Raw genomic sequence first — 18,872 nt, forward strand, 5'->3', positions numbered from 1 at the left:
ATTACAATGCATTATAACACATTCAAACAACAATCATAGGTGTAATCATAATTATGCGCACCCCAGTGTACCTAATCAGATATTCTCAACATAATGATAATCATGTTCATTATTAGAGCCAAAGCCTTAATCATATCTATATTCAACATTGACTAAGCTCTAATCACACATTCACATTCTGGGTGCACTTTTCTTACCTGTGACCCAAGTTATCCGTGCACCGCTATCACGAGCACAATCCTCTAACCTGAGCCTTGAAGAAATCCTAGTCACAATGCATGAATAATAATCAACCACCACATTCTAATCCATTAAATAACTTCAAGATAAAATTCTAACCTCCGGGACCTTGGTTTCTACCAAACCGGGTAGTAAAAACCTTCCCGAGCCTTAACGTTCAAGTTCCTAAGCTAAAAACCCTCATTTTGCCAAAAATCCACATTTGGACTGCGGCCTAGCCTCCCTTAAGTGCCGCATTGCGCCCCAAAACAGAGGCAAACTTGCCCCGCATCTGCCAGCCTAGGGCCACAGCGCCCAAAACATGCGCCGCGATGCCTTAAAAATTTCCTGACGTCCCACTAGCCTATAAACTCAAGCGAGCCGCGGCTCAACCCCGAACCCAGAAATTCCATGCAACTTTTACAAGCTAACTTCCTTGAAAATCATTTCAAACACACCCCTACACTAGAATTGAGTCCCATAACCAGTCTAATATACTTTAAGCAGCTCTAGAACCCCAGGAACTATTCCACAACTTCATCAAACTCAAAATCAAAACTTAAGCTTGAACCTAGAAGAAAACTCTTAAAACATGGCAGGAATTCATTAAAACCAGAGCAAAGAACCTTACCTCAAGAATGGTTTCGACCCACAGCCGTCTATAATCCTGCTCCTAGCTTTGATTCCCCAACTCTCAGTCTTAACTTGAAAGCTTTCTCCTAAAAAATCCCCAAAACCTTCCAAGCCTCAAGAGAGTAAGAGGGAGAGAGAGTTTCTGCTTCTTTTCTTTCCAATCCCTTAATTTCTAGTGACTTCCTTAGACCCCTCAGCCTACCTAAACCAAGTATATCCTCACCAAAAGACCCAATTTCCCCTCAAGCTTATCCTAACCTCTTAGGTAACCCAAGGGCAATTTAGTCATTTGCCACACCCCGTTAAGTCCCCGAGTAGTCTTTATAAATCCCCATTAATCCTGAAATGTCCAATTCCTTACCAAACTACTACCCGTTACTCCATAAATCCGAACTCATTTTTACATTCCCGAAATACCCCTAGGCTCCTTCTAAGCCAGGTATCTGACCCCGTTGTGACTTTCTAGCTAATTGGCTCCCTAGGACCGTCTCGGATCATACATCACAAATATATCACCAATATATCACAAATATCACATATATTGCATTTATACCCCGAACGGGTCAAATTACTAAAATACCATTCTTATAAGAAACAGACCCACATACACATTAATATCTCTAACATGCAAGCATAATTATATTATAATATAATTCACATAATGACTCAATTATTGCCTCCCAGCCCCCTAATCCAGGCACTAAGCCACATTAGGAAATTTGGGATGTTACAAAGAATAATCGTAGAGTTGCACTACATGTGGAGCTCATTAAGAGAGAAGATATATGTGACATGGAAGTTGAACACGGCAGGAAAGAAAATGAACAAAGTTTAGTAAATGATTACTTTGACCGTGAATTCTACTTCGAAAATAATATTTGTGATGTTGCTTCTGCACCAGGCGAAAGTGGTGTTAATCTAGGTTGTGAACCTGTGGACTTTCTTAACAAAAGGACAACATCATCATCTCCAACTCCAAATCACATTGACCCACTCAACTACTATGATTCATTGGACCACCACGATGGACAAAATCAAGTCCCTAGTGAAGACACATTTAGTTTCCCAAGTGGGTCAGATTTGGCAATTGGTCAAGAATTCACGAACAAAGATGAGGTAAAAACTAAGTTGATCGATATTGCATTAAAGACTTGCTTTGAGATGGAAATTAATAAATCTACCAAGTCATTATATGTGACAAAATGCATTGACAAGTCATGCAATTGGGCAGTGCGTGTAGCAAAAGTTACCAACTCAGAGCGTTTCTCAATACAAACTTATTTTAACACTCACACTTGTTCCCTTATTAGCTGGAAAAGAAAGCATCATCAAGCAAGTGCTGTAGTAGTTGCTAATGTCGTGAGGTCAAGTTTTGATTTTCAAAAAGAGACACCGAAGCCAAAAGCAATAATGACGATTATGCAGAACAATCACATGCCAATAACATATTGGAAAACTTGGAAAGGGAAAAAAATTGCAAACAACCTTCTTAGAGGTTCACTTGAATTAAGTTTTCAAAATCTTCCAACTTACTTATACATGGTTCGAAATATGAATCCAGGTATGATAACTCATTCGGAGGTGGATGAAGATTCTAAATTCAAATATGTTTTCTTAGCATATGGAGCATGCATCAAAGGATTCTGTTGCATGAGAAAGGTTATAGCGGTGGATGGGACTTGGTTGAAGACCAAGTACAAAGGTGTAATGCTCATTGCAATAGCACAAGATGGTAATTTTCATCAATATCCTATTGCTTGGGCTATGGTTGATTCAGAGAATGATGCTTCATGGTCATGGTTCCTTGCAAAGTTACAAGAACTTATACTAGATGATAGTGATTTAATCTTTATTTCAGATAGAAATCAAAGCATCATCAATGGGGTGTCAAATATTTATAGGAAGTCACAACATAGGCATTGTAGGTGGCATCTATCTCAGAATATTAAAGCACGTGTCAGAGTTAAAGGTGTCATAAAATCATTCGAAGAAACTGTCAATGCCTATAAAGTTTCTGACTTCAACAAAGTCTATGATGAATTGAAGAATAGATATCCTATAGCAGTGAAGTATCTTGAAGAATAAAATCTCACACTTAGGTGAGATCTCACTTTACAGGTTGTCGGTACAATATTATGACTACGAATGGTGCAAAATCTATTAATGCAGCACTAAGGGAACCTAGAGAGTACCCCATCATTGCGTTGTTGGAGGCTATGCAAGTAAAAGTCTCTGAGTGGTTCAACAATTGCCGTAATATTGTGGCATATATCAATACAAAGTGTACACCTTTAACTCCAAAGGCAGAGAATATTATTCGAAAAAGATTCAAGAAAGCATCGAAAATGAATGTAAAACAACTTAATAGATTTGAGTATGAGGTTACAAGTAAAGAAAATAATGCCATAATTGATTTAGGTTAAAGACAATGCTTATGTCGTGTCTTTGACCTTGATCAACTTCCATGTGTGCATGCATTAGCATCATATGAGCAAGCTGGAATAGAAGTGTATGATTTGTGCTCTAATTATTATAAGTTGAAAACTTGGGCGTTGGCTTATGTTGATACCATTTATCCAGTCCCTTAACAAGAAGATTGGGATATCAATGAAGTTGAAGTATTGCCAAAGGTATTGCCTCCAAATGTCCCAATCAAGTGTGGTAGAGCAAACTTGAAAAGAATCCCATCAGTTGGCGAAGGAAAAAAATGGATAAAAAGGTGTGGTTTATGTGGGCAGCCTGGTCACTCCAAAAAAACATGCCCCTTACGAGCCACAACATCTAAATTGCAATTGTTGATGCATATGCTTGCTTTGAATTACTATGGTTAATTTATATCATTGTGTTTGAATTAATTTAAATTTTCTTATGTTTACTTGAGATGAACCTCGGCTTCCATGAGTAGAGCTCAACCATGGATGGTCGAGCTTTGCAAAGATTGATAAATATTCTAGTATAAAACGCGACTGACATAAGTAGAGCTCGATCGTCAACGATCGAGATTTGGAAAGACTAATAATAACATCATCATAGAGCTCAATTGACGTCAGTAGAGCTCGACCATGGATGGTCGAGCTTTGTAAAGATTGATAAATATTCCAGTATAGAACGCGACTGACATGAGTAGAGCTCGACCGTCAACAATCGAGATTTGGAAAGACTAATAATAACTTCATCATAGAGCACAACTGACGTCAGTAGAGCTCGACCATGGATGGTCGAGCTTTGTAAAGATTGATAAATATTCCAGCATAGAGCTCAATTGACGTGAGTAGAGCTCGACCATGGATGGTCGAGCTTTGTAAAGATACATAAATATTCTGGCACAAAGCTCGACTGACATGAGTAGAGCTCAACTGTCAACAGTCGAGATTTGGAAAGACTGATAATAATTTCATCATGGAGCTCAATTGTCATGAGTAGAGCTCGACCGTGTCAATATGTTTAATAAGAATAATTGAATATTAATAAATGTGACATTTAGTCTAGGAAAATTATGAAAATACAAATATTTTTATACAATTAATTTTTTAAGTATATTTATAATTTTATTTGCTAGTAAAAAAAAGTGGCATTAACATTATTGCTTTTATTAGATGCGGTACTTTATCTATAATAAATAAGACACGTGTCAATATGTTTAATAAGAATAATTGTATATTAATAAATGTGACATTTAGTCTAGGAAAATTATGAAAATATAAATACTTTTATACAAGAAATTAATAAATGTGACATTTAGTCTAGGAAAATTATGAAAATACAAATATTTTTATACAATTAATTTTTTGTGTATATTGATAACTTTATTTATTAGTAAAAAAAAAAGTGGCATTAACATTTGTATAGAGCTCGATTGTATTGAGTAGAGTTCGATTGTACATGGTTGAGATTTTTAGAACTTTTACAAAATGGCTCGACTGATATGAGTAGAGCTCGACTATACATGGTCGAGTTTTATAAAACCTTTACAAAATGACTCAACTGACATGAGTAGAGCTCGACTATACCTTGTCGAGTTTTGAGAACTTTTACAATATGACTCAATTGACATGAGTAGAACTCGACTATACATGGTTAAGTTTTTAGAACCTTTACAATATGGCTCGACTGACATGAGTAGAGCTCGACTATATATGGTCGAGATTTATCAAAATTGTAATTTTGTTTACCATAGAGCTCGACTGACATGAGTAGAGCTCGACTATATCCAGTTGAGATTTCCAACTAATAAATAAGCTCAACTGACATTAGTATATGGTTGAGAAATCTAGAGAAATTCATGATGATCTTAGTAGTGCTCAACCACATATAAAGTTTTTAAAACATTGTCATTCTTAAAACTAGCCAAACATTTTTAAAATATACAAATTACTAAAGATCCCAATCTTGACAAAAAATATCTACTGCCATCTTCATTCTATAGAATGGTATCATGTCATCTGAAAGACGATCAAAATTACAACCAGCCATGTCAAACTCAATGAACTTAATTGCGTACATTGCACAATCTCCCCAGTTATAAGAAAAGTTTAAAATCAATAATAGATTTAAGATTGCAATAAATATAGACTAAGTAAGCATGTATATATAGACTTAGATAAATGTACTTACATTGAATTTTGTGGAACACTAAGTAAGCGTGTCTATGTCCATGGTTTGTGAAGACATTGTGTTATGTCCTCAAATTGTGAAGATAAACAAAGCATAGTCAGAATCATTGTTTGGAGTGGCAACATCAAAGCATCCATTTCTTTTGATGAGGTCGCTCCAATACTGCAGTCATAAACAATCAACTTTAATGCTTGTAAGTCTACTTTAACTGCAACCCACTGATGGTCCCTTATGTTCAAAGGCATATACAAATTTTTTGAGCCTTTTCATTTCTTGCCCCAAAAATGCAGATGATTTCCTGAAATATATCGACTTATCTCATCATCAATAATGTTAGGGTTAGAGTTGAAGTTGATGGTCACCAATTGAATGATTGCATCTTGTGGAATCACATCTTGATACTCATGTTGTCGCTTTCTAATGCCAAACAGAGCATCATCAATGTGCTGTAAAAAATAATAATAACATTATACACGTGAAAACAAAATTAAGTCTTAGATATAAGGGATCATAAAAGCATGTGTCATACCACACTAAATAGTCGTTCACGGTCTTTAATAATTCGTTGGAAATAGTCTATAGCTCGTAAAACAAGCCCACAATCAATACTTTTTTGACTTCTTAAATGTTCATCAAACATCTTTTGTTTTTCAGGATCAATCTCCCTTGAAGGATCAAATTGGATATGATCTTCTCGTCGCAATCTAGTTCGATGAAAATGGTCAGTGTATGGTGATTTCATTAGTGGGAACGCTTTATTAACCTCTTTGGAGGGTGTTCTTCAACTTGGGGAGGGTGCTCTTCAACTTGGGGAGGTTGCTCTTTAACAAGAGGAGGTTGGTCATCAACTTGAGGATGCTGCTCTTCAACATGAGAAAATTGTTCAGGGTATGTTCTCATGTAATCATCATCACTAGTACAGTTGCCACCATGACCATCATCACATTGGGGCATTGATACGATATTTTGTTGTCGAAGTAAGAAAATTATCTTTGAAGGCAACATTGCAATTTCTGATCTTATCAATGAAAATTGTTGATCTATGTGAGCCTTGGGAGCAAACCAGTCAACTTTGTCACCTTGACTCTCTTCTGGCCCAACTTCTGTAGCTTGACCAGTGGCTTAGCCTTCATTTGTAACACCGACATTGTCACAAGTCGCATGCCCATCAATATCATCTCTTGTGGCTTCGCTCATAGATTGGACATGATTTCTGTTACCAACTTCTGTAGCTTGGCCTTTGATTGTAACACCATCATTGTCACAAGTCGTATGCCCATCAATATCATCGACCCAATTAATTGTACCTCCAAACTCTAACACAACAGTCAATATATCCATCATGCGGTTTGACTTTGGTTCATGGATACGAATGAATCCTTGCATGTGTGGCATTCTCTTCTCCCGTTCAGTAGGTGAAAGGATATTTTTTATATCCTGAATACAAAAAACATTAATATAAATATATATATGTATATTAAAAGGAAGACTAAATAACAAAAAATAAATTAGATGCTAACCTTGGAATCATCTAGAGCTTCTAGTACATCACTATAAGAGGGAGGTTTCTTACGCTTCTAAGTAGTCCTCCATCGACAAATTATCGGTATTGATTCATCAATATCATCTCGAAGCTCTACATACTTTCTTGCCACTGTCGGCACACATTCATACACTAATGTCTACACATGCAAATAAGAAAAATTGTAAGGATTTCGAAAATAATGGATGTTCTTCAACTTTACTTAGCGAAATTTTCTTACCGCTAATGGAAGAACAAAACATGAATAGATGAATGAGGACATCATCTTTGCTTTCTCATGCACTGATTTTTCTTTTCCTTTCAGTCCCTTTCGAAATTGCTTTAATGCATACTCATAAGAATGAGTCTCCCAAGGGTATTGCTTGAACATGTCCAAATTATCAACCAATCCTAATAATAATGAGTCAATGTTAGAAGAACTTTTGTTTCTGTGCATTAAGGCCGCAGAGACAAGCAAGAGAGATGCCATCTTTAATATTTCCTTGCTACTTACATTTACATTCCTTCGAACTCTATTATTTTGGTTTGGATTGGACATTTGTGTAAATTTTCCCTTCACGTCGTCAATGCTGACTATTTATTTCCCATGAAAGTGTCTATCTTTAAATGCATTTGACTTAGCTTGAGTTTCCCAACCTTCTAGATATTCTGAGCATTTTAGCCTAGATATTAATGCATACTCCATCAATGAGAATCGAATTGGTACCCCCATTAACAACAAACCACATCTCTGAATCTCTATTACAGTCTGCTTCTTGAATGAGTAATAACCACATCACTAGACTTGAATGTTCATAGTTCTTAGAAAGAACAAGAAAGTTGCCAAACGGAGATTCCTTGAACAATTGTAAGTTGGTCGGGTCATTCTTTAATACATCATTGATAAGTTTTGTGACCTTATCTATCTGACTTTTTACACTTATCTTGCACTCAAAGTGTTCATTCTCCTCTAATATAGGCTTTAATCGATGAATATTTTCAATCTGCAATAAATTAAATATCATATTTCTCAATATTAAATAACATAAAAACTTAAATATTTTACAAAACAAAACTTACTGGAAGTGTTTTCTGTCGTGGCATAGAGGAAGACTCTGATTGACCATCAACATGTGATTCTAATTGTTCTTCAGAACATGTCACTGACTCTTCTTCAATATATACCTAGTAATTAAATATAAGAAAAAGATAACTTTTTAATCAATAGAGTAAAAACACGTTAGTCGAGCTCTACTCACTCTAGTTGAGCTTTACACTAAAATTTTATTTAGATTTTGGAAATCTCGACCATGTTTGGTAGAGCTCTACTAAAGCCTGGAAATCTCGACTATGTATGGTCGAGCTCTACTCACACTAGTCAAGCTCTACTCATACAAGTCGAGCTCTATACTACAACTTCAATTAGACTTTGGAAATCTCTACTATGCATGGTCGAACTCTACTCACCTCAATCGAGCTTTACTCACTCCAATCAAGCTCTACTTACACCAGTCAAGCTCTATGGTACAATTTCAATTAGGCTTTGTAAATCTTGACTATGTATGGTGTTGCTCGACTCACACTAGTCGAACTCCATACTACAATTTCAATTAGAATTTGGAAATCTCCACTTTGGTTGAGCTCTACTCACATCAATCGAGCTCTACTCACACCTGCTGGGCTCTATGCTACAATTTTAATTAGACTTTGGAAATCTCAACTATGTATTGTCGAGCTCTACTCAGCAGTCGAGCTCTATGCTATCAATTAGACTTTGGAAATCTCAACTCATGCTAATCGAGCCCTAAACTGAAAGTTCATTGCGTTTTTAAAAATCTCGACCATAACCACTTGAGCTCTACTCGTTCTAGTTGAGTTCTACATTTTAAACCAATATTTTTCAAATCATGCCTTTAGTGCTCTAAATTTATAGCCAATTGATTTCTATTAAATATATTATCTATTCTAAAAAAAAGTACAAGAATAGAAAAAAAGTATTTAACTTCATTTACCTCATTATCTAATTGAGTCGTTGTTGTGTCTGCGGGAGGTGTTGGTGGCACACTAGCATCCAACGATTTTAAGCACGATGACTCTGGACTAGATTCGTGAATAATCAACCGTCATTGAATTTGTTGTTGTGGATCTCTAATGCTTGGTACCTTCGTTCGTGCCGTGGAATCTAGGAAATAGAGTGTATAAGAGTTGAGCTTGGGTGATTGGACAGTCGATCCACCTAAAAATGCTAATAGAAAACAAATTTACATAAAAATATAATTATTCTAACATCATAGTAAGATCTATTTAAATATACGAGTCTAAGAAAATTGACTTAAAATGATTATGTACCGTGACTGAAATCTTCAATAAAAAAATATTGTTAACATATCAATTATCAAACTAAGCTAAAATGTACACTCTACATCACAGTTCCAATATGTTTTTTTTAACAAAAAAAAAAAAAAGATAATGAAGTAGTACAATTAATCAATGCAATGTAAGTATTCATTTCAAATATCAAACCACAAGCAACAACACATATTGTATATTAGTTGAAAATCTCAATCTAATTTAATAAAGTTAGTTCATTGAGGCATTTTCACAAACATATAGTTTGCATTATTATTAAGATTGTAAAAAAAGAAAAAATAATAAACAAAGTAAATATTATAGCAAAGTGTAATAGATTATACAAAAGTTTAATACAAGAAATGGGTATTCACTGTCATTTTTATCCAAGAAACCCAATATAATCAACTCATTTATATACACATATATAACAAGTAAAAGAAAACATAACAAAAAACGAAAAAAAAAACAAAACAAAAAAGTGAGAAATGTTGAATGAGATTTTGGTCACCTTGGCGTGGAAGTGGGAGTGGCTATCTTTTTGTTGTTTTCCTTCTTTTCAATTCTTTGGTAATTGTATTATATAGTCAATATTGTATTATTAATATTGTAATCAGGGAATGGAAAAAGAGGAGAGTGCGAAAATGATAAAAGTTATTATATATATAGGGTTTTCAAGGGTAAGGCCATTTTGGTAATTATATTGTTAAAATAATAAAAAAAAATTACTCAATATAAGGAAGTTATAACTCAACAATAACACTTAAACATTATCAAAAACTCTTTCTTTCTTCAACTTTGACAAATTTTTGAATAAAAAAACACAAATTCTAATTAGATGAATGTGGTAATTGCATTCCATGAGTGAGGTGAGAAGAAAGAAAGAACACAAAAATTGATGGTGATTTGTGATTGCAAAATCGTTACTAAAGAGAAAGAGAGGGGAGAAGAGAAAAAGAGTCTTAATTTGTGCTAAGGGTATTTGAGACTTTTCAATGGGTTTAGGGTTATTTTTGTGAAAAACTTTGAAAATGATATATGCTTATAATAATGAAGTAAAGAAATGTGAGTTACCTTAGTATTTCCAAAACTCATATACGATAAATGTCTTGTGTTCGTGATGATATTTTTATTCATACTAGGTACAAACAACGTGAAATATGCACGTTTGTTTAGTTTTATTTATAGAATTTATTAATTATTTTTATTAAATTTATATTAATATCATATAAATTTTAAATAAATATCATATTTTAATTAGATAATTTATTTATTTTGTTTAAGTTTATGTTTGTTTTAACTTTTGAATTTAAAAGTGAAAACAAGAGATTATATATTATATGTTTAATGTAATATTAAATATTATATATGTATTTTAAATTTAATAAGTTTCTTGCTAATTTTAAAAAAATAATATGTTACTAATTCACAGTAGATTATATTATTCTAATAAATGAGTTTAAGTTTAATTAAATTTTATTTAAGTTATAAAATGTATAATTTTATTATTTTAAATAATTATTATTGTAAAATATCAAAAAAAATATTATATTTTAATTTGTTTAATTATTTATTATTTTTAAATAATTATCATTGTAAAATATATAAAAAATATCATATTTTAATTTGTTTTATTATTTATTATTTTTAAATAATTATCATTGTAAAATATCTCAAAAATATCATACTTTTATTTTCTTAATTATTTATTTTATTTTATTTAGGTTTAAGTGTTTACAAACTACCGTTAAATATAAGAATATTCTGTTAAATATAAGAATATTCCGTTAAAGTTAACATTAAAAAAATAAAAAACCGTTAAAACCAAGAATTTCCGTTATCTACACATTTATTATATAGAAGAGATATAGAGAGTTAATCAACAATAGTGAGATCGAGTAAACACATTAGCTGATTGTTATGACTAGTTTACTATTTTTCTTAAAGTTTGGACAATTATGAGTTCATACATTTTTATTTTATTATGCAGATTTTATTAATTTTGTGTTATCTCATGCATAAATATTAAGATTTTGAGATTTGGGATTACTCACATTATTAATTTGATTTTTTATTATAATTTTCTTATATTATTTTTAAAATAATAAATAGGGGCCACAAAAAGTATTTTTTATTTTTTTAAACAAAAAATAAAAATAAAAATTACCAAATACGTTTTTAATTTTATTTTTCAAACACAAAAAACAAAAATAATTATCAAACACATTTTTATTTTATAAAATTAAAAAACATAAAATAATAGTTTAAAAACAAAATTTTTAACAAAAGCAACCATAAAAGGTTTGTTTTTCTAATATATATATTTTTCTTTATAGAAAATAATTAATAAATAATTTCCTATGAATATCATATCTATACATTTTTTTATCATATAAATAATTTATAATAAAATCCATTTACACAACGTCAAATTGAGTAGTATTGCCTATCCTTCCTATCCCAAAGGCGCTTCAACAGCCCCCTCTCCCTCTATTAAGTTTCTATTGGAGACTAGGGTTTTTCTGAGTACGAGTTACACAGCTTCGTCCCCATTTTAGGTTTTCCTTCTATAATTCCAGTTTTCTGTATTCTTATATTGACAAATTTGATTCTATTTTTTTTCACTCGCAACTTTTGCCTTTTAACTTTAGTATTTGCTCTTCGATTTTCATATCCGATTATGTTATTTTTTTCCCCTTTTTATTTATTTGTTTAAGTTTCTTGATTCCTTTTTTTAAAATCTCAATTGGGCAATCTTGTTGTTTACTGCTTCAATAGATTACTCGTACACGTTTGAATAAACCAAGCATTGTGTTCAGGAATTAAAGGCTCAAACTTTTCCAGTTATGGGTGGAAGTGGGAAGCGAGGTCGTTCGCAGAGAGACCACTACGAGAGTGAAAACAAGAACCAAAGACGACGTGGGAATGAGAAAGACGAAAGGGGCAGTGACGATTTGATCGTTTACAGGATTTTATGCCCTGATGGAGTCATTGGAAGTGTCATTGGTAAGAGTGGTAAAGTAATAAATTCGATAAGGCAAGACAGTAGAGCAAAGATCAAGGTGGTTGACCCTTTCCCGGGTTCCCCTTATCGGGTTTTGACGATTTATTCCTATGTTAAGGAGAAGGTTGAAGTTGAGATTGAAGATGAGTTTAATGAGAGGCGGCCTCTCTGTGCTGCTCAGGATGCGCTTCTCAGAGTTCAAGCCGCTATTGCGAATGCAATGGCTTCAGTTGGCGATTCTGAGAAGAAAAGAAGAGATAGAGATAAGGATAAGGATAAGGAAGAATGTCAAGTTCTTGTTCCTGCTAGCCAGTCTGCAAATATAATTGGTAAGGCCGGGGCAACAATTAAGAAGCTTAGAAGCAAGACAAGGACGAGCATTAAGGTTAACCCTAAGGATGGTTCTGACCCAGCACATTCATGTGCAATGGAATTTGACAATTTTGTTCAGGTTTGTATCTGTTTGTCCTTTTGCTTCTTGGGGATTTTTATATGAAATGCAGCTTTATTGTATATGTTAAATTTGAAGAAAATGTTTTTTTTTTTTGGAAAAAGTAAAAAGCGAAGTTTGAGGACATGGATTCTAGGCTCAAAAATTGAGAAGTCGAGATTTCTTTCTCTCTACGTTTAATGTCTTAAAAGAAATTTATGTTAGTGCAACATATTTTTATCCAGATATGTTATTTCTTTCAACATTCACTTCATACCTTTTAGTGAATTTCTTTCCATTATCCATTCTGTATGAAAACCGTGCTTTTTATGAACAGATATCTGGCGAACCAGATGCAGTGAGAAAAGCATTATTTGCAATTTCTGCAATTATGTACAAATTTCCTCCAAAGGAAGAGATACCACTTGAGACAAATGTCCCAGAAGCTCCACCAAGCATAATTATCCCATCAGATGTCCCAATTTATCCACCAAGTGGGCTATACCCAAGTGCAGACTCTATTCTGCCTTCTAGACAGATTCCTTCAATCTTAGGTGCCACACATTTACAGGATATTCAGGGTTATGCTGATACCGGAAATACATGGTCTCTTTATTCATCTGCTCTTCCTGTAGTGCCTGGTTACAGTGCTGCCACTCGATCTGAGGAGTTAACTGTTAGGGTGTTGTGTCCTTTTGACAAGATTGGGCGTGTGATTGGCAAGGGTGGTGGTACCATTAAAAGTATAAGGCAGGCTAGTGGTGCTCGCGTTGAGGTTGATGACACCAAGGATGATCGTAATGAGTGTATCATCACTATCACATCAACTGAGGTATTACTTCCTAACATGTTCAGTTCTGTTTGGCATTTAAGTACTTTTTAGTAACATATAGATACCTCTTGTACATAGGTATCTGCAATTGGTTAGCATGGCCAGGTTGTTTAGTTATGTTGTCTTAGTTATGTTGTACTTATTTCTTCTGTTTGTTTGAACTATGTGACAGAACAAGTTGCTTAGTAATATTTGAACCTTTTTATTGTGTGAATATTACAAATATGAATCGTTGTAGGTAGGTAATATGGAGACATATGCCTTTCTGAAATGTTCTCATCAATCCTTTGAAATATTAGTTGTTGAAAATAATAATGTGTACAACTCTTGAACGTAAAAATTAACTAGTAATAATGCTTGGAAATCATGGATGTTAATGCGTGTCAGCAACTTATTTGATATATTATTTTGGCTAATCAATGATTGTATGTTTTCTCCAATTCTGGTTTACACTTCTGGTGGGTCATTCTGATCATATATATATGCATATATTTTTCTTAAAGATATATACTGCAAATTATCAAACTGTATGCATCTTTAGTATGTGTTGATAGCATTTGTTTGTTCCATTGATAGTCAGAAGATGACATGAAGTCTATGGCAGTTGAAGCTGTTTTATTGCTTCAAGGGAAGATAAATGATGAAGATGATGACACAGTCACCATACGACTTCTTGTTCTATCTAAAGTTATTGGTTGTATCATTGGAAAAAGTGGTTCCATCATTAATGAAATTCGTAAGAGGACAAAAGCTGAAGTCCGTATCTCAAAAAGTGAGAAGCCAAAGTGTGCTGATGTCAATGACGAGCTTGTTGAGGTTCATTTCGAACACATTCAAAACAACAAGAATAATGATAATAACCTCTTGATTATTTTACGTTAACTCTTTTTTTATTATTATTAATATTATTGTAGTTTTCGTTTTAACTTTTGTTCTTCATCCAGATGTCGGGCGAAGTTGATAATGTAAAAGATGCACTTGTTCAGATTGTGTTACGGCTTCGAGATGATGTATTGAAAGATAGAAATAGTGCTCGTAATCCCTCTGCTGGTAGTGACTCATTATACTCAGGTGGCACTAGTCTTTCAATGCCATCAATGCTGCCTTCTGTTCCATCAGTTGCTCCTTTGGGTTATGATCAGAGGACCGACAGTGGAAGTGGCTTGGGCTTGATCTCATCAAGTAGCCTCTATGGATATGGATCTTTACCGGTATGTAGCTATTTGGACAATTATTGTGATTTAAAATGTCTTTAGTCATCACTGCTATTGCTATCACTAGTACAGTAGTAACATTTTTTAATTAGCTGTAGTTTTGGCATTGTTTCTAGGTTGTCATTAATCTAAGGTTTTGCATTGGCAAATTGATTGTTTCAGTAGTTTGGTTTACTTAGCTAGTCATTCTTTTGGTTGCGTCCTTATTTTTAGAATCCTTTTTAGACCTGAGTGTTCTTTGGGAATTTTATTTTTGATTTCTTAATAATGATGTTTGTGTTTAGATTTTGTTGATTTAAAGTGAGAAGATGGATCTTATTCTTCTACTAGTGTTTGACTGGTGGCATGCCTTATTTACTGTTGGATACTTTTTAATTGGTCTTTTTGAAAAGACGAAAAAAAAATCTTTTTTTCCTTGGGAACAACTGTTTTGTTCCAGTCATATTTTGAGTTGCCTTTTTTTTTTAATAATAGATGGGAGAAAATGGCTATGGATCAATGTCGTCCTATTCATCCAAGCTGTATGGAGGGTGAGCATTTTAACTTGTGAGATCTGGCTGAAGTTTATGTCCTTTGACCTACATACATCCACTAAAGAATACTTTTTCTGTTTCTTACACCATGCGAATGTGCAGGTTGACACCCCCTTCTACACTTGAGATGCTGATTCCTGCTAATGCAGTGGGTAAGGTCATGGGAAGAGGAGGAGCGAATTTAGCCAACATCAAGAAGGTGTGTTCATCCTTTCATATTCTTCTCTTCTTTCTCCTTGTATTTTTATAATTGACACTGGTTGTCTTGGGCTTGGTTATATTGAACACTTGCTATGCCTGTTCACTTCTAACTTGTGAGTGCCATGGGAAACTTTATTATATGCCCCTTGAAGTTAAGCTTTGGAGATTTGGGGATGTATTTGTCTCGTTAGATTATGGCTCTCTCACTTCTATGAGAGAGATTCATAAATGCTCTAGAGACATCAGTGTAGTTGTTTTAAGGTCCAAATGAATGAGAGATAAACCACCTGTATTTTGCCTAAACTTGATGCATGTAAGGTGCTTTGACTGCTGCCGTTGTATTGAAATCTGGACTGCCATTTTTAACTTGGTAATTGGGATACTTGTTTTTCTGATGTCTTCATGCTTAAATTTTTAGACAGGTTTTGGTACCAATATTTCATACACATGAATCCAAATTAAGTTACATTGAGGTCTAGAAGGCTTACACTTGGAGTTGACAAGAATTATTAAGATTGCTAGAAAGAGTTGACCTTGATGTTTGCTGGACCTGTACATTTGTGTGATTTAAAGGGATTCTTATGCTTACTTATTTCACCTTCAGATTTCTGGAGCTGCAGTAGAAATTTCTGAGTCCAAATCCTCTCGTGGAGATCGCGTTGCTCTTATATCTGGAACACCTGATCAAAAGCACACAGCAGAGAGCTTGATTCAGGCCTTTATGATGTCCACTTAACTTCTAGGGATACCTCTTGGTGTTTGAAGGTGAATGGTTATCTATTGGTCGGTTTTCTCTTTTGTTTCCTGTACTAGCTCCTTTAGGTTTTGGTTTCAGGTGAGGTAATCTTTAGGTGTATTTAAGGGCTTCTCCTGACCATTCCGAACCAGTGACCATCAAGATTATGCAGGAGGATTGTTGCTTGTTTTATGTTTAAGGGTATAGGCCTCTTTCTTTTGTCGTAATCTGCAACATCGCCGAACTTATTAGGAACCTAGTAGGTTCTTTCTTTCCTTTCGTATATGGTTTTCTGGTCTTTTCTTGCCTAGTGTAGGCTCCATCTGATTTCCAATGCTAGCATACTCTGAATTTGATGTTCTCACCAGCAAACTTATTCAGTAGTGATCATAATTTGTCAATCTTATTATATGTGTGCTATTTCTCTTGCCATTTCCAACCTTTTGCTTTCAGCTTCTTGCTAGAAGCATCTTCTCTATTAATGGTGCAAGTGTTATGTGATTGATTATGATCTCTTCTTTTGAGATTCTTCTTGAATTTACAGTTTCAGTGCAGCTCTAAACTAAAAGAGGGAAACTTATTCTATACAGCTAGATTTTCTATCATGGAACATCTGGTTCCTATCTATGACCTGCTTCTTTATTCTGTATCATCTATCTTGATTCTTGTGTGGAAAATTTCATCACTGAATTGAATCATGGAATCAGCCTAACAAATATTTATCTGATATCGGACCTTTTGGATCCCTTTTGCGATGTGTATTGCTGAACCTCAGAGCATTCCTCTGCCTGAATTTTGCTTATTCTGTTTGTGAAAATGTAAATAGGGGTGGCCCTAAAGTTTATCTTCTCGCTACTCAATCTTCATCTTATTCTTAGTTTTAGTTGAATAATAAAGAACATTATTCTCAGTTCAAGACTCTATATCTGGAAAAGTGGCTTTACTCGGTAGTGATAAATGAGTGTTCAGCAGCGGCAAAATCATATATGCGTCATCTATTTGGTGCTTAAGCAACCAAACTATGAGCTTAACTGCACATTAGTGCAATATTAGTGCATATTGCAATAAAATCATATGATTTCATATTTATCAAGTGCATGCTCTTATAGCATGCAGGTACTGCTGATTGAGTATCATCAAAGTCATCATGCTTCTTTCAGAGCCACACAGTCATTTTCTTTCAATATTCTTTTTTAACTTGAAATTTACTTAATATAATCCATGCACTTGGCACCTATGTGCTGATCCCGTTGAAACATTTAATTTTGGCCTTAGATAGGTTTCTTTCATTGTAGAAAAATTAGGTGGTTGGTTATAATTTGGGTACAGATGATAAAACCATATACTTCTTGCAAGCATTATTCTATGTACTTCGTAGTCTAGGAAACGGCGGTAACTCTTTTCTCATCTACTTTATCCGGTGAAGGTGGGACTGGGTTCTGATCCTTAGGAAGTTGCAGTGGCTAGAGACTCTTACCATCCTAATTAGCTTGCACCTTCATATCTTAACACTATTTATAATGCCCTTTCTCATCTTCCTTTTTAGCTGCGTTTTATCTGAACAGCGAATCTTCTTTTTTTTTTTTATTATACATTAGCTCTACCTTTGTGTGATCTATTTAGAACTTGCCCTATTCAGCTTTCTTCTATTTCTAAGATAATCTTCAAGCCTTTCTCTTAATTAAAGATAGTATATTCTTGTTCTTGACTTTCATGCATATAAGGCCTTGCCGAGATTACGTTTAGACTCGCCGTAAGCTTAGCTACCAATCGTTTAGCATAGTTTGGCGCATTGGTTTTTTGGTTAATGAATTCGTTTGTTAAGTTGTGATGAAAAAGGTAAAACTTTAAACTGATGTATGCTTCTGATAATTGTTTTATTCTTTTGGTGATTTGGTGGGATTTTGTTGTTGTGAAATCTCCTCCAAGTAAGGTAGCAGCACTTTTTTTTTTTGCCTTCTTCTTGCTTTGTCTGTACATTGTACTTGTATACAAACTTTGTAATTAGTTAAAACTATTTTTTTAACAACAAATGTCCAAATTGATGTTTTGTATTGTAATAACAAAATATGCCAACTTGGTGAATATTGGACTATTTATTTGCAAGGGCAAAAAAAAATGAAGACTTTCTAAGTACTGAGGTTCTTTTTCTGTGTTTTTTCCTAAATAGGGATTAGGAAGATTTTGAGTTGTAATTTTGGTTGGGATCGGATTATTACTTAACCATTTAAAAAAATATAATGGGTATTTGTTTTCCCTTTTTCTTTGTTTACCTCTCTTTAGAGAATGGGATGGAATTATTAGTTTTATTTATTTAGTTTGCATTTTTGCTATTATTTATTTTAAAACCCTATTTGTTTGTCTGAATTGTTCGTGTGAGAAGGTTTGTTGTTAGACGTTACAGCATGTGTCGATATATATATATATATATATATAAATCAATAGTGAAAACGAAATACAAATAGGATAAATCACATACATAAGTTTTTTTTTTTTAAAAAAGACATAAAATAGTTTGAAACATTATTAATTTCAAGGAATCATAAGAAAGTCCTCTCCTACGTTTGGGTGTGATTTTTAAAATT

General features: G+C 33.7%; 2 protein-coding genes across 2 annotated transcripts; both read left to right on the plus strand.

Moving 5' to 3' along the window:
• The first annotated feature begins 1,644 nt into the window (after positions 1-1,644).
• Positions 1,645-2,937, plus strand: LOC133799426 (uncharacterized). The gene has a single exon (XM_062237443.1). The coding sequence runs from the start codon at positions 1,645-1,647 to the stop codon at positions 2,935-2,937; it is 1,293 nt and encodes a 430-aa protein (XP_062093427.1).
• An 8,820-nt stretch (positions 2,938-11,757) lies between these two features.
• On the plus strand, positions 11,758-16,707 carry LOC133801638 (KH domain-containing protein At4g18375). The gene is made up of 8 exons (XM_062239887.1): positions 11,758-11,895; positions 12,157-12,792; positions 13,109-13,603; positions 14,180-14,419; positions 14,548-14,814; positions 15,292-15,347; positions 15,453-15,549; positions 16,156-16,707. Exons 2-8 carry the CDS (start codon positions 12,184-12,186, stop codon positions 16,285-16,287), a joined length of 1,896 nt encoding a protein of 631 aa, XP_062095871.1. The 5' UTR covers positions 11,758-11,895; positions 12,157-12,183; the 3' UTR covers positions 16,288-16,707.
• The last annotated feature ends 2,165 nt before the right edge of the window (positions 16,708-18,872 follow it).

Source organism: Humulus lupulus, chromosome 9, assembly GCF_963169125.1.
Source record: "Humulus lupulus chromosome 9, drHumLupu1.1, whole genome shotgun sequence".
Lineage (NCBI taxonomy): Eukaryota > Viridiplantae > Streptophyta > Magnoliopsida > Rosales > Cannabaceae > Humulus > Humulus lupulus.